The sequence below is a fragment of the Tachyglossus aculeatus genome, chromosome 4 (assembly GCF_015852505.1).
Source record: "Tachyglossus aculeatus isolate mTacAcu1 chromosome 4, mTacAcu1.pri, whole genome shotgun sequence".
Taxonomy (NCBI): domain Eukaryota; kingdom Metazoa; phylum Chordata; class Mammalia; order Monotremata; family Tachyglossidae; genus Tachyglossus; species Tachyglossus aculeatus.
In genome coordinates this window covers 57,815,723-57,831,883 of record NC_052069.1, presented here as the reverse complement: position 1 = coordinate 57,831,883, position 16,161 = coordinate 57,815,723, and the positions used below count along the sequence as shown (strand labels likewise).

At 43.2% G+C, this 16,161-nt stretch overlaps 1 protein-coding gene across 5 annotated transcripts in view; it reads right to left on the bottom strand.

Annotated features, from left to right (window-relative positions):
• Positions 1 to 14,734, bottom strand: part of RNPC3 (RNA binding region (RNP1, RRM) containing 3) — a 49,216-nt gene extending 34,482 nt beyond the window's left edge. For all 5 annotated transcript variants that reach the window (XR_005450352.1, XR_005450353.1, XR_005450354.1 and 2 more), the window contains exons 1-2: positions 14,471 to 14,734; positions 1,233 to 1,280 (exon numbers count right to left, since the gene is read on the bottom strand). Coding sequence is in view for 2 of the 5 variants with exons in the window: in XM_038744760.1 (XP_038600688.1) it covers positions 1,233 to 1,280; positions 14,471 to 14,638 (216 nt within the window). In the remaining 3 variants the exon portion in view is untranslated. The remainder of the gene's footprint in view (positions 1 to 1,232; positions 1,281 to 14,470) is intronic.
• Positions 14,735 to 16,161: the final 1,427 nt, after the last annotated feature.

Here is a 16,161-nt window from a genome sequence, read left to right as displayed (position 1 = left end):
GGGGAGACAGAGAACAAAACCAAACATATTAACAAAATAAAATAAACAGAATAAATATGTACAAATAAAATATATACAGGTGTTATGTAATGGGGTCACTTGAAGCAGCATGGCTCAGTGGAAAGAGACCGGGCTTTGGAGTCGGAGGCCGTGGGTTCAAATCCCGGCTCCGCCACTTGTCAGCTGTGTGACTTTGGGCAAGTCACTTCACTTCTCTGGGCCTCAGTTACCTCATCTGTAAAATGGGGATTAAGACTGTGAGCCCCCCGTGGGACAATCTGATCACCCTGTAACCTCCCCAGCGCTTAGAACGGTGCTTTGCACATAGTAAGCGCTTAATAAGTGCTATCGTTATTATTGTTATTATTATTATTTTCTACTGTTTTCCTCCAAACCATCCATTTTAAGACAGTGAGTGCTTCCAGACCCAATTTATCCTCACGCCTCTCCCATCACTCAGCCGCACATTTCTCCCTCACTGTGCCTTGTTCTGGTCTCTATAACCTGAAACTCCCTCTCAGCATATCCTGGCACGACTAATCTGCCCTTATTAAAAGGCTAAAATCACATCTCCAGGATGTCTCCCCTATTAATCTTTCATCTCCCTATACTAGTCTCCTCTTCTCCACATCCATGTGCTTGAGATATCACCTTCCCCTCTCCCCTGGAGCGTTTATGCCTTGCTCTCCAAACTCTACAGCTTCCTTTTAGAATTTATTTTAGTGCTGGTCTCCTCCCTAGATTGTAAGATCCTTGATGGCAGGGAAAGATTCTGTCTACTACTGGGCTCTCCCAAAAGCTTATTAGAGAGCCTTGCAAAAAGTGCTCCATAAATACTATGAATTGATCTCTCCAATTAAAATATTATCTGTTAACAGATCTTCAAAAGATTTACAGTTTTCCTCTGAGCCTTCGTCAGGCTCCATACCTCCCTTAGTCCTACTAAATGCCTTTTTGTTTAATGGGAATTTTTATACCGGTCACGGAAAAGAGAAAGGTATTTCCCCAAACCTCGTAACAGGGGATATACTACACCTTTGTAACAACGAAGCCTTCGCTTAACATTTTAGTTAGTGTTGAATTATCAAAATGCGCTTTCCTGAAAGAACTCTCTCTTAGCACCCCATATCCAGAATGTAACTGACAACCCAAGAAAATGTTGCCTTCACTGAGTAAAAACACAGAGGAAAAAAAAATTCCCCATGAAATATTCACTGGAAAGTACAACGTACCTTTGCGGCAGCTTTTTCACTGGGGAAAGTAGCAAAAGCGGTATGTTTCTGAAAGATAAAAGAGAAATCTTATTTTCAAAGTGGAGAATACTGAATAAAAGCGCTATAGCACTAGTTCTGAATCGGATGAGTTTGTGGAATAAAAGGGCTGGAAGGAACAATTAGAAATTCTCCCCTTTATTTCAGGCAGATCACACCAAACCTTTCCTTTGCATTATAAGATGGAGGCATGTTAATTTTCTTAATAGTACGTACAAACAGTTCCAGTTTTTTTTTTGCCCTGTGATCATTCATTCATTCAATCGTATTTACTGAGCGCTTACTGTGTGCAGAGCACTGTACTAAGCGCTTGGGAAGTACAAGTTGGCAACATATAGAGACGGTCCTTACCCAACAGTGGGCTCACAGTCTAGAAGGGGGAGACAGAGAACAAAACAAAACATATTAACAAAATAAAATAAATAAAATAAATATGTACAAATAAAATAGAGTAATAAATACGTACAAATATCTATACATATATACAGGTCTGGGGTCTAATAATAACAATGGCATTTGTTAAGCGCTTACTAATTAGAGAAGCAGTGTGGCTCAGTGGAAAGAGCCCGGGCTTTGGAGTCAGCGGCCATGGGTTCAAATCCCGGCTCCGCCACTTGTCAGCTGTGTGACTTTGGGTAAGTCACTTGACTTCTCGGGGCCTCAGTTACCTCATCTGTAAAATGGGGATGAACACTGTGAGCCCCACGTGGGACAAACTGATCACCTTGTATCCCCCCAGCGCTAGAACAGTGCTTTGCAAATACTAAGCGATTAATAAATGCCATCATTATTATCAAGCGCTTAGTACAGTGCTCTGCACATAGTAAGCGCTCAATAAATACGATTGATGATGATGATGTGCAAAGTACTGTTCTAAGCACTGAGGAGGATACAAGGTGATCAGGTTGTCCCACTTGGGGCTCACAGTCTTAATCCCCATTTTACAGATGAGGTAATTGAGGCCCAGAGAAGTTAAGTGACTTGCCCAAAGTCACACAACTGACATTTGGCGGAGCCAGGATTTGAACCCATGACCTCTGACTCCAAAACCCGTGCTCTTTCCAATGAGCCACGCTGCTAATCCCATCAATTTCCTGGTATATAACCTTGGGCACGTCACTTTTTACTTTTCTGGGCTTAAGTTACCTCATGTGCTAAATGAGGATAAAATAATACCCCGTAAGTTATTTAAATCCCCATTTCAGTCAAGCAATCTAACTTACTGAATACTTTCTGCGTGCAGAGCACTGTCCTAAGAGCTTGGGAGAGAGTGCACTCACACAGTTTTGGGTTGGCATGTTCCCCGTGCACAAGGAGCTTCACTAAGCATGTGAAAATTCAATCCCAAACTCTCCAAACACAACAAGCATTTGTAAGGAAACAGAAAGAAGATGATAAAAGTATATTTACTTTTTAGAATATTACAAAATACGGCAAGGCTGACGGTATTTTGCATTATTTGAGAATAAACTTGCTTGGGCAACTTCAAAACATTTTGTAACGTGCCAAGACATGGTACTAAGTCCTGGGGTAGATACAAGTTCATCAGGATGGACACGGTCCCTGTCCCACACAAGTCTCACGGTCTTAATCCCCATTTTACAGATGAGGCAACTGAGGCCCAGAGAAGTGAAGTGACTTGTCCCTGGCCACACGGCAGACAAGTGGTGGAGCCGGGGTTAGAACCAAGATCCTCCTGACTCTCAGGCTCATGTATTGATCCACTAGGCCATGCTGCTTCTCCCTCGGGATTATCCCATGAAATCAATACATAATAAATCTACCCAATAGTCACTTGACTTGTGACTGGGGGGAGGAGGGGCGGTGAACAGGCTTAAGAAGCACATTCAAAAAAAACACTAAAAAGAGATGGGGTTAAAAAGCAGGTTAATCTTTGCCGATTAAACAGATCAATCAATCAATCAATCGTATTTATTGAGCGCTTACTGTGTGCAGAGCACTGTACTAAGCACTTGGGAAGTACAAGTCGGCAACATATAGAGACAGTCCCTACCCAACAGTGGGCTCACAGTCTCAACTGATATTCATTCATTCATTCAATCGCATTTATTGAGCGCTTACTGTGTGCAGAGCACTGTACTAAGCGCTTGGGAAGTACAAGTCAGCAACATATAGAGACAGTCCCTACCCAACAGTGGACTCACAGTCTAAACTGATATTCATTCATTCGTTCAATCGCATTTATTGAGCGCTTACTGTGTGCAGAGCACTGTACTAAGCGCTTGGGAAGTACAAGTCGGCAACGTATAGAGACGGTCCCCACCCAACAACGGGCGCACAATCTAAAAGTGGGGAGACAGACAACAAAACATGTAGACAGGTGTCAAAATGCTAAAATGAAATGAATATGAGCCCACTGTTGGGTAGGGACCGTCTCTATATGCTGCCAACTTGTACTTCCCGAGCGCTTAGTACAGTGCTCTGCACACAGTAAGCGCTCAATAAATACAATTGAATGGATGAATGAAATGAGCAGGGGAAGAAATGTTTTTATTTCTAGTTAACTTCCCCCTAGACTGTAAACTTCCTCCCTCTCCCCCTCCACCCCCCCTCTATCCCCCCATCTTACCTCCCTCTCTTCCCCACAGCACCTGTATATATGCATATATGTTTGTACGTATTTATTACTCTATTTATTTATCTTACTTGTACATATCTATTCTATTTAGTTTATTTTGTTAGTATGTTTGGTTTTGTTCTCTGTCTCCCCCTTTTAGACTGTGAGCCCACTGCTGGGTAGGGACTGTCTCTATATGTTGCCAACTTGTACTTCCCAAGCGCTTACTACAGTGCTCTGTACACAGTAAGCGCTCAATAAATACGATTGATTGATTGATTCTCCAGGGTAGAATCCCGTCTAACATATTTCCCACAAGTTTAGTAAGATACGACACATACCCACTGGGTACTGTTGAAGAGAACAGCAACTTTAGAAAAGGTAGGAAAAAAACCTCTAAAATCAATCCCAAGTGCTTAGTACAGTGCTCTGCACACAGTAAGCGCTCAATAAATACGACTGAATTAATGAATGAAATGAGCAGGGGAAGAAATGCTTTCATTTCTAGTTAACTTCCCCTTAGACTGTAAACTTCTCTAGGGTAGAATCCTTTCTAACATCTTTCCCACAAGTCTAGTAAGATACAACATATACCCACTGGGTATTGTTGAAGAGAACAGCAACTTTAGAAAAGGTAGGAAAAAACTCTCTAAAATCAACCCCAAGTGCTTAGTACAGTGCTCTGCACACAGTAAGCACTCAATAAATACGATTGAATGAATGAATGAAATGAGCAGGGGAAGAAATGCTTTCATTTCTAGTTAACTTCCCCCAAGACTGTAAACTTCTCTAGGGTAGAATCCTTTCTAACATATTTCCCACAAGTCTAGTAAGATACAAACACATACCCACTGGGTATTGTTGAAGAGAACAGCAACATTATAAAAGGTAAGAAAATACCCCTAAAATCAATTTCACAGCCTTAGTCTTTCACAGAACCAGCGGCCTGTGGACAATCGCACTGACCATTAAGTGATGATTCTGACGCGACTGTTCACATTTTTATCTCCTTCCTCTCCCCCTCCTCCCCCTCTCCATCCCCCCGCCTTACTTCCTTCCCTTCCCCACAGCACCTGTATATATGTATATATGTTTGTACATATTTCTTACTCTATTTTACTTCTACGTATCTATTCTATTTATTTTGTTAATATGTTTGGTTTTGTTCTGTCTTCCCCTTCTAGACTGTGAGCCTGCTGTTGAGTAGGGACCGTCTCTAGATGTTGCCAACTTGTCCTTCCCAAGCGCTTAGTCCAGTGCTCTGCACACAGTAAGCGCTCAGTAAATATGATTGATTGATTATCATTTAAAACGAAGACAGATATGATTTGTGCATTAAAGAAAAAACTTGCCAGATTAACATGGGTCTCAATGGGCGCAGGGGCAAATGATTCCGCCTCCGCACTTGGATCTTTACACTTTCACCACCTTACATTCATCCCTCAACACTTAAGTGCTTAGCGGGAAAGAGCGCGGGCTTGGGAGTCGGAGGTCATGGGTTCTAATCCCGGCTCCACCGGTTGTCAGCTGTGTGACTTTGGGCGAGTCGCTTCACTTCTCTGGGCCTCGGTTACCTAATCTGTAAAATGGGGATGAAGACTGTGAGCCCCATGGGGGACAACCTGATCACCTTGTATCCCCCCAGCGCTGAGAACAGTGCTTCGCACATAGTAAGTGCTTAAATACCATCATTATTATCATAGTTGTAATCCATAATCAGTTTAATGGCTGTCTCCCCCCAGACTGCAAACTCCTTAACAAATACCATCATTATTATCATAGTTGGAATCCATAATCAGTTTAATGTCTGTCTCCCCCTCTAGACTGCAAACTCCTTAACAAATACCATCATTATCACAGTTGTAATCCATAATCAGTTTAATGTCTGCCTCCCCCTCTAGACTGCAAATTCCTCAATACCATCATTATTATCATAGTTGTAATCCATAATCAGTTTAATGTCAGTCTCCCCCTCTACACTGCAAACTCCTTAACAAATACCATCATTATTATCATAGTTGGAATCCACAATCAGTTTAATGTCTGTCTCCCCCTCTAGACTGCAAACTCCTCAACAAATACCATCATTATTATCATAGTTGGAATCCATAATCAGTTTAATGTCTGTCTCTCCCTCTAGACTGCAAACTCTTTAACAAATACCATCATTATTATCATAGTTGGAATCCATAATCAGTTTAATGTCTGTCTCCCCCTCTAGACTGCAAACTCCTTAACAAATACCATCATTATTATCATAGTTGTAATCCATAATCAGTTTAACGTCTGTCTCCCCCTCTAGACTGCAAACTCCTTAACAAATACCATCATTATTATCATAGTTGTAATCCATAATCAGTTTAACGTCTGTCTCCCCCTCTAGACTGCAAACTCCTCAACAAATACCATCATTATTATCATAGTTGGAATCCATAATCAGTTTAATATCTGTCTCCCCCTCTAGACTGCAAACTCCTCAACAAATACCATCATTATTATCATAGTTGGAATCCATAATCAGTTTGTCTGTCTCCCCCTCTAGACTGCAAACTCCTTATCAAATACCATCATTACTATCATAGTTGGAATCCATAATCAGTTTAATGTCTGTCTCCCCTTCTAGACTGCAAACTCCTTAACAAATACCATCATTATTATCATAGTTGGAATCCATAATCAGTTTAATATCTGTCTCCCCTTCTAGACTGCAAACTCCTTAACAAATACCATCCTTATTATCATAGTTGTAATCCATAATCAGTTTAATGTCTGCCTCCCCATCTAGACTGCAAAGTCCTTAACAAATACCATCATTATTATCATAGTTGAAATCCATAATCAGTTTAATATCTGTCTCCCCCTCTAGACTGCAAACTTCTTAATACCATCATTATTATCATAGTTAGAATCCATTATCAGTTTAATGTCTGTCTCCCCTTCTAGACTGCAAACTCCTTAACAAATACCATCATTACTATCATAGTTGGAATCCATAATCAGTTTAATGTCTGTCTCCCCCCAGACTGCAAACTCCTTAACAAATACCATCATTATTATCATAGTTGGAATCCATAATCAGTTTAATGTCCGCCTCCCCTTCTAGACTGCAAAGTTCTTAACAAATACCATCATTATTATCATAGTTGGAATCCATAATCAGTTTAATATCTGTCTCCCCCTCTAGACTGCAAACTCCTTAACAAATACCATCATTATTATCATAGTTGGAATCCATTATCAGTTTAATGTCTGTCTCCCCCTCTAGACTGCAAACTCCTTAACAAATACCATCATTATTATCATAGTTGGAATCCATAATCAGTTTAATGTCGGTCTCCCCCTCTAGAATGCAAACTCCCTGTGGGCAGGGAACATATCTATCGACTTTTAGACTGTGAGCCCACTGTTGGGTAGGGACTGTCTCTATATGTTGCCGATTTGTACTTCCAAAGCGCTTAGTACAGTGCTCTGCACACTTTAAGCGCTCAATATGATTGATTGATTCCATATCATATTTATTTATTTACATATTATATTATTATATTATGATAATTATAGTAATTATTTTATATTATATTATTATATATTATATATTTATATATTTTTATATTTATTTACATATCTATTACTCTATTTATTTATTTATTTTACTTGTACATATCTATTCTATTTATTTTATTTTGTTAGTATGTTTGGTTTTGTTCTCTGTCTCCCCCTTTTAGACTGTGAGCCCACTGGGACTGTCTCTATATGTTGCCAATTTGTACTTCCCAAGCGCTTAGTACAGTGCTCTGCACATAGTAAGCGCTCAATAAATACGATTGATGATGATGATGATGATTCCGTTATAATGTACTTTCCCAAACTCTCAGTGCCGTGTTCTGCACCCAGCAGGCGCTCAGTAAACACTATTGTTTAATTGAAGGAGTCTGAAACCTTCTACCTCTGTGAAGGAGTGGAAAGGGAGGGTAGAGGGAGTGACAAAGTATGGGAAACTGAGTCAAAGTAATTTTTGTTGGGTAGGGACTGTCTCTATATGTTGCCAATTTGTACTTCCCAAGCGCTTAGTACAGTGCTCTGGACACAGTAAGCGCTCAATAAATACGATTGATTGATTGATTGATTGATTCTTCCCTTCCACCAATTTGACCTCTGCGTGCCGAGCCTCAAATCCGTTCAGTGAATCAATCAATCAATCAATTGTATTTATTGAGCGCTTACTGTGTGCAGAGCACTGTACTAAACGTTTGGGAAGTACAAGTTGGCAAACCAACTGTGGTCAGCGTCCTACGTTTAACACCTAGGTGACAATACACAGTACGAATAAAAAGAGTCAGACTAGGGGCATGGCGTAATAATAATAACAATAATGGCATTTATTAAGCGCTTACGTGCCAAGCACTGTTCTAAGCGCTGGGGAGGTTACAAGGTGATCAGGTTGTCCCACGGGGAGCTCACAGTCTTCATCCCCATTTTACAGATGAGGCAACTGAGGCCCGGAGAAGTTAAGCGACTTGGCCAAAGTCACACAGCTGACAGTTATTCTGCTGTATCTATGAAGCGCTTACACTGTACTAAGCGCCCAATTACCTTGTATCTACCCCAGCGCTTAGAACAGTGCTTGGCCCATGGTAAGTGCTGACCAAATGCCATTATTATCATTATTATTACCCCAGCACTTAGAACAGTGCTTGGCACATAGTAAGCACTTAACAAATACCATTATCATCATTATTACCCCAGCACTTACAGCAGTGCTTGGCACATAGTAAGCACTTAACAAATACCATTTTTATTACTATTACCCCAGCGCTTAGCACAGTGCTTGGCACAGAGATAGCACTGACCAAATGTCATTATTATTATTACCTCAGCGCTTAGAACAGTGCTTGGCACATAGTAAGCACTTAACAAATACCATTATTATTAGTATTACCCCAGCACTTAGCGCAGTGCTTGGCACAGAGATAGCGCTGACCAAATGTCATTATTATTATTATTATTATTATTACCCCAGTGTTTAGAACAGTGCTTGGCAAATAGTAAGCACTTAACAAATACCATTTTTATTAGTATTACCCCAGTGCTTAGAACAGTGCTCGGCCCAGAGTAAGCACTGTCCAAATGCCATTATTATTATTATTATTATTATTATTACTACCCCAGCGCTTGGAACAGTGCTCGGCCCAGAGTAAGCGCTGACTAGATACCATTATTATTATTACCCCAGCATATAGAACAGTGCTTGGCACATAGTAAGCGCTCAACAAATACCACTATTATTATTATTATTATTACCCCAGCGCTTAGAACAGTGCTTGGCACAGAGTTAGCGCTGATCAAATACCATTATTATCACTCTTGTTACCCCAGCGCTTAGAACAGTGTTTGGCACATAGCAAGCGCTCAACTAATGCCATTATTATTAGTATTACCCCAGCGCTTAGAACAGTGCTTAGCACCGAGTAAGCACTGACCAAATGCCACTATTATTATTTATTATTATTATTGTTATTATTATTATTACCCCAGCGCTTAGAGAAGCAGCGTGGCTCAGTGGGAAGAGCCCGGGCTTTGGAGTCAGAGGTCGTGAGTTCAAACCCCGGCTCTGCCTCTTGTCAGCTGTGTGACTCTGGGCAAGTCACTTCACTTCTCTGGGCCTCAGTTACCTCATCTGTACAATGGGGATGAAGACTGTGAGTCCCCCGTGGGACAACCTGATTGCCTTGTAACCTCCCCTGCGCTTAGAACAGTGCTTGGCACATAGTAAGCGCTTAATAAATGCCATTATTATTATTATTAAAAGACTGCGGGCTTTGGAGTCAGAGGTCATGGGTTCAAATTCCGGCCCCTCCCATTGTCAGCTGTGTGACTTTGAGCAAGTCGCTTCATTTCTCCGGGCCTCAGTTCCCTCATCTGTAAAATGGGGATGAAGACTGTGAGCCCCCCGTGGGACAACCTGATCACCTTGTATCTACCCCAGGGCTTAGAACAGTGCTTTGCACATAGTAAGTGCTTAATAAATGCCATCATTATTATTATTATTATTATTAAAAGAAGAGTGGGCTTTGGAGTCAGAGGTCATGGGTTCAAATCCCAGCTCCGCCTCTTGTCAGCTGTGTGACTTTGGGCAAGTTGCTTCACTTCTCTGGGCCTCAGTTCCCTCATCTGTCCAATGGGGATGAAGACTGTGAGCCCCCCACTTGGGACAACCTGATCACGTTGAAACCTCCCCAGTGCTTAGAACAGTGCTTTGCACATAGTAAGCGCTTAATAAATACCGTTATTATTATTATTATTCAAGGTGACCTGATCACCTTGCAACCTCCACAGCGCTTAGAACAGTGCTTTGCACATAGTAAGTGCTTAATACCATTATTATTATTATACAAGGTGACCTGATCACCTTGCAACCTCCCCAGTGCTTAGAACAGTGCTTTGCACATAGTAAGTGCTGAATAAATACCATTATTATTATTATTATTATTATTATTATTATTATTATTATTATTATTCAAGGTGACCTGATCACCTTGCAACCTCCCCAGCGCTTAGAACAGTGCTTTGCACATAGTAAGCGCTTCATAAATACCATCATTATTATTATTATTATTATACAAGGTGATCAGGTTGTCCCACATGGGGCTCACAGTCTTCATCCCCATTTGACAGATGAGGGAACTGAGGCCCAGAGAAGTGAAGTGAGTTGCCCAAAGTCACACAGCTGACAAGTGTCAGTAAGGGTACTTGGTCAGCGCCGATCTCAGAAGTTTCACATTCTGTCAAAATAAGGGTTGAAAGTAATTTTATTGGAGAGAGAGCAGAGTGGGGAAGGGGGAAACTGGAAAGGTAAAAAAAGGGAAATTTCCACTGTTCGGGATTTTATCATGGGAGAGGGCCTTGCTGGGCAGGCCCCTGTGGGAATCCAGGGGACCTTGATTAATCAATCAATCAATCAACCGTATTTATTGAGCGCTTACTGTGTGCAGAGCACTGTACTAAGCGCTTGGGAAGTCCAAGTTGGCAACATATAGAGACGGTCCCTACCCAACCGTGGGCTCGATTAAGAATGTGAGCCCTACGTGAGACATAGACTGTGTCCAACTGATTAGCTCGTAGCCACCCCAGTGCTTAGTACAGCGGGGCTCAGTGGGAAGAGCCCGGGCTTTGGAGTCAGAGGTCATGGGTTCAAGTCCCGGCTCCACCAACTGTCAGCTGTGTGACTTTGGGCAAGTCGCTTCACTTCTCTGGGCCTCAGTTACCTCATCTGTAAAATGAGGACTAAGACTGTGAGCCCCCCGTGGGACAACCTGATCACCTTGTAACCTGCCCAGTGCTTAGAACAGTGCTTTGCACATAGCACTTGATTAAGCACTTAATAAATGCCATTATTATTATTAAAAGAGCACGGGCTTTGGAGCCAGAGGTTATGGGTTCAAATCCCAGCTCCTGCCGTTGTCAGCTGTGTGACTTTGGGCAAGTCACTTAACTTCTCTGTGCCTCAGTGACCTCCTCTGTGAAATGGGAATGAAGACTGTGAGCTCCCCGTGGGACAACCTGATCACCTTGTAACCTCCCCAGCACTTAGAACAGTGCTTTGCACATAGTAAGTGCTTAATGAATGCCATTATTAGGATTATTATTAAAAGAGCATGGGCTTGGGAGTCAGAGGTCACGGGTTCAAATTCCGGCTCCTCCCATTGTCAGCTATGTGACTTTGGGCAAGTTGCTTCACTTCTCTGGGCCTAGACTGTGAGCCCACTGTTGGGTAGGGACCGTCTCTATATGTTGCCAACTTGTACTTCCCAAGCGCTCAGCACAGTGCTCTGCACACAGTAGGCACTCAGTAAATATGATTGAATGAATGAATGAATGAATGGGCCTCAGTTCTCTCATCTGTCAAATGGGGATGAAGACTGTGAGCCCCCCCCCCCCGTGGGACAACCTGATCACCTTGCAACCTCCCCGGCGCTTAGAGCAGTGCTCTGCACATAGTAAGTGCTTAATAAATGCTATTATTATTATTATTATTTATTATTATTAAAAGAGCGTGGGCTTTGGAGTCAGAGGTCATGGATTCAAATCCCGGCTCCGCCCACTGTCAGCTGGGTGACTTTGGCCAAGTCACTTCACTGGGCCTGGACTGCGAGCCCACTTTTGGGTAGGGGCCGTCTCTATATGTTGCCACCTCGTATCCCCAAGCGGTTAGTACAGTGCTCTGCACACAGTAAGCGCTCAATAAAGACGACTGAATGAATGAATGAATGAATGGGCCTCAGTTCCCTCATCTGTCAAATGGGGAGGACGACTGTGAGCCCCCCACGTGGGACAACCTCATCATTTTGCGGCCTCCCCAGTGCTCAGAACAGTGCTCTGCACATAGTAAGTGCTTAATAAATGCCATCATGATTATTATTATTAAAAGAGCATGGGCTTTGGAGTCAGAGGTCATGGGTTCAAATTCTGACTCTCCCACTGTCAGCTGGGTGACTTTGGCCAAGTCACTTCACTTCTGGTGGGTAGGGGCTGTCTCCATATGTTGCCACCTTGTATCCCCAAGCGCTCAGTACGGTGCTCTGCACACAGTAAGCGCTCAATAAAGATGACTGAATGAATGAATAAATGAATGAATGGGCCTCAGTTCCCTCATCTGTAAAATGGGGATGAAGACTGTCAGCGCCCCCCATGGGACAACCTGCTTACCTTGCAACCTCCCCAGCGCTTAGAACAGTGCTCTGCACATAGTAAGTGCTTAATAAATGCTATTATTATTATTATTATTATTAAAAGAGCATGGGCTTTGGAGTCAGAGGTCACGGGTTCAAATTCTGACTCCTCCCACTGTCAGCTGGGTGACTTTGGCCAAGTCGCTTCACTTCTCTGGGCCTAGACTGCGAGCCCACTGGTGGGTAGGGGCCGTCTCTATATGTGGCCAGCTTGTATCCCCGAGCGCTTAGTCCAGTGCTCTGCACACAGTAAGCGCTCAATAAATACGATTGAATGAATGAATGTTGCCAACTTGTACTTCCCAAGTGCTCATTACAGTGCTCTGCACACAGTAAGCGCTCAATAAAGACAACTGAATGAATGAATGGGCCTCAGTTCCCTCATCTGTCAAATGGGGATGAAGGCTGTGAGCCCCCCAAGTGGGACAACCTCATCACCTTGCAACCTCCCCAGCGCTTAGAACAGCGCTCTGCACATAGTAAATGCTTAAGAAATGCTATTATTATTCTTAAAAGAGCACGGGCTTTGGAGTCAGAGGTCATGGGTTCAAATCCCGGCTCCGCCCACTGTCAGCTGGGTGACTTTGGCCAAGTCACTTCACTTCTCTGGGCCTAGACTGCGAGCCCACTGGTGGGTAGGGGCCGTCTCTATATGTTGCCACCTTGTACTTCCCAAGCGCTTAGTCCAGTGCTCTGCACACAGTAAGCGCTCAATAAATACGATTGAATGAATGAATGTTGCCAACTTGTACTTCCCAAGTGCTCATTACAGTGCTCTGCACACAGTAAGCGCTCAATAAAGACAACTGAATGAATGAATGGGCCTCAGTTCCCTCATCTGTCAAATGGGGATGAAGGCTGTGAGCCCCCCAAGTGGGACAACCTCATCACCTTGCAAGCTCCCCAGCGCTTAGAACAGCGCTCTGCACATAGTAAATGCTTAAGAAATGCTATTATTATTCTTAAAAGAGCACGGGCTTTGGAGTCAGAGGTCATGGGTTCAAATCCCGGCTCCGCCCACTGTCAGCTGGGTGACTTTGGCCAAGTCGCTTCGCTTCTCTGGGCCTAGACTGCGAGCCCACTGGTGGGTAGGGGCCGTCTCTATATGTTGCCACCTTGTACTTCCCAAGCGCTTAGTCCAGTGCTCTGCACACAGTAAGCGCTCAATAAATACGATTGAATGAATGAATGTTGCCAACTTGTACTTCCCAAGTGCTCATTACAGTGCTCTGCACACAGTAAGCGCTCAATAAAGACAACTGAATGAATGAATGGGCCTCAGTTCCCTCATCTGTCAAATGGGGATGAAGGCTGTGAGCCCCCCAAGTGGGACAACCTCATCACCTTGCAAGCTCCCCAGCGCTTAGAACAGCGCTCTGCACATAGTAAATGCTTAAGAAATGCTATTATTATTCTTAAAAGAGCACGGGCTTTGGAGTCAGAGGTCATGGGTTCAAATCCCGGCTCCGCCCACTGTCAGCTGGGTGACTTTGGCCAAGTCACTTCGCTTCTCTGGGCCTAGACTGCGAGCCCACTGGTGGGTAGGGGCCGTCTCCATATGTTGCCAGCTTGTATCACCAAGCGCTTAGTACAGTGCTCTGCACACAGTAAGCGCTCAATAAATACGATTGAATGAATGAATGAATGAATGAATGGGCCTCAGTTCCCTCATCTGTCAAATGGGGATGAAGGCCGTGAGCCCCCCAAGTGGGACAACCTCATCACCTTGCAACCTCCCCAGCGCTTAGAACAGTGCTTTGCACATAGTAGGCGCTTAGTAACTGCCATTATTATTATTGTTGTGATTGAGTGAATGAATGAATGAGTGAGTGAATGAATGAATGAATGAATGCTGCACCCTCCCCCCCCATCCCGCGGCGTCGCGGCCCCCTCACCATGCGCCCCCTGTCGGGCATCGGGCGCACGTGGTGGGCGCCGAAGTGCCGCAGCAGGTCCTCCTGGTCGTCGGGCGGGAGCTGGGCCGGCAGGTGGCGCACCAGCAGGGTCCGCCGGGGGCCCTGGGGCCCGGCCGGCCCCCCGCACGGCTCGGCGCCCGCCGCCATCTCGCCTCCCACCGCCGCTGCCTTCTCGCGAGAGCGCGCTCCCGCCGGGGCCGCTCGCGAAGGCAGAGGGGCGCCCTAGGGCGGCCGAAGGACGGCGAGCCGCGCGGACAAACCTCTCAACGCGCTTCTTCCACTGGCGTCCGCGAGGCGAGGGGAGGGGAGGGGAGGAATGCGCAAATCGCGCGTCTCGCGAGAGGAAAAGCCCCCGCTCAGCGCAATGGTTGTGCGCCTGCGCGTTAGGGGGACTTTCCCGCCCTCCGTGGGCGGGGCGGAGGGGGCGGAGTCTGGGGCTCATAATAAACATAATGATGCCGCTTATTATTATTATTATTATCATTACATTAACATTATAGCATTACAGTATCGTATTACATTATTATAGTATATAATATAATATTATATTATATTGCATTGCATTATATCATAGCATATTATATTATATTGTATAATATTATATCATACATTATGCTATAGCGTGGTATATTATATTATAGTATATATTATATTATATTATGTTACATCTTATTATATTATAGCACAGTGTATTATATTATGGCATATTATATCATATCATATTATATCATGTAATATTACATCATATATCATAGCATGGTATATTATATTATGTTATATTATACTATACTATATTATATTAGATCGTATCATATTATATTATGGCATAGTATATCATAGCATATATCATACATATTATGTTATATCATATATCATATCATATATCATATATCATATAATATTATATTATAGCATAGTATGTTATATTATGTTATATTGTACTATATTATATTATGTTATATTATAATATTATATTATCATCAATAATAATAATGCCATTTATTAAGCAATCACTATGTGCAAAGCACTGTTCTAAGAACTGTGGCGGTTACAAGGTGATCAGGTTGTCCCACGGTGGGGGGGGGGGGGGGGCTCACAGTCTTCATCCCATTTGACAGATGAGGGAACTGAGGCCCATTCATTCATTCATTCATTCATTCATTCAATCATATTTACTGAGCACTTACTGTGTGGAGAGCACTGTACTAAGCGCTTGGGAAGTACAAGTTGGCAACGTATAGAGACAGTCCCTACGCAACAGTGGGCTCACAGTCTAGAAGGGGGAGACAGAGAACAAAACCAAACATACTAACAAAGTAAAATAAATAGAATAGATATGTACAAGTAAAATAAATAAATAAATAGAGTAATAAATATGTACAAACATATATACATATATACAGGTTAAGCCGCTTACTATGTGCCAAGCACTGTTCTAAGCAGTGGGGTAGCTTTCATTCTATTTGTTCTGATGACACCTGTGCACATGTTTTGTTTTGTTGTCTGTCACCCCCTTCTAGGCTGTGAGCCCGCTGTTGTGTCGGGACCGTCTCTATATGTTGCCGACTTGTACTTCCCAAGCGCTTAGTACAGTGCTCTGCACACAGTAAGCGCTCAATAAATACAATTGAATGAATTGAATGAATGAATGAATGAATCCCCTCCTCCCC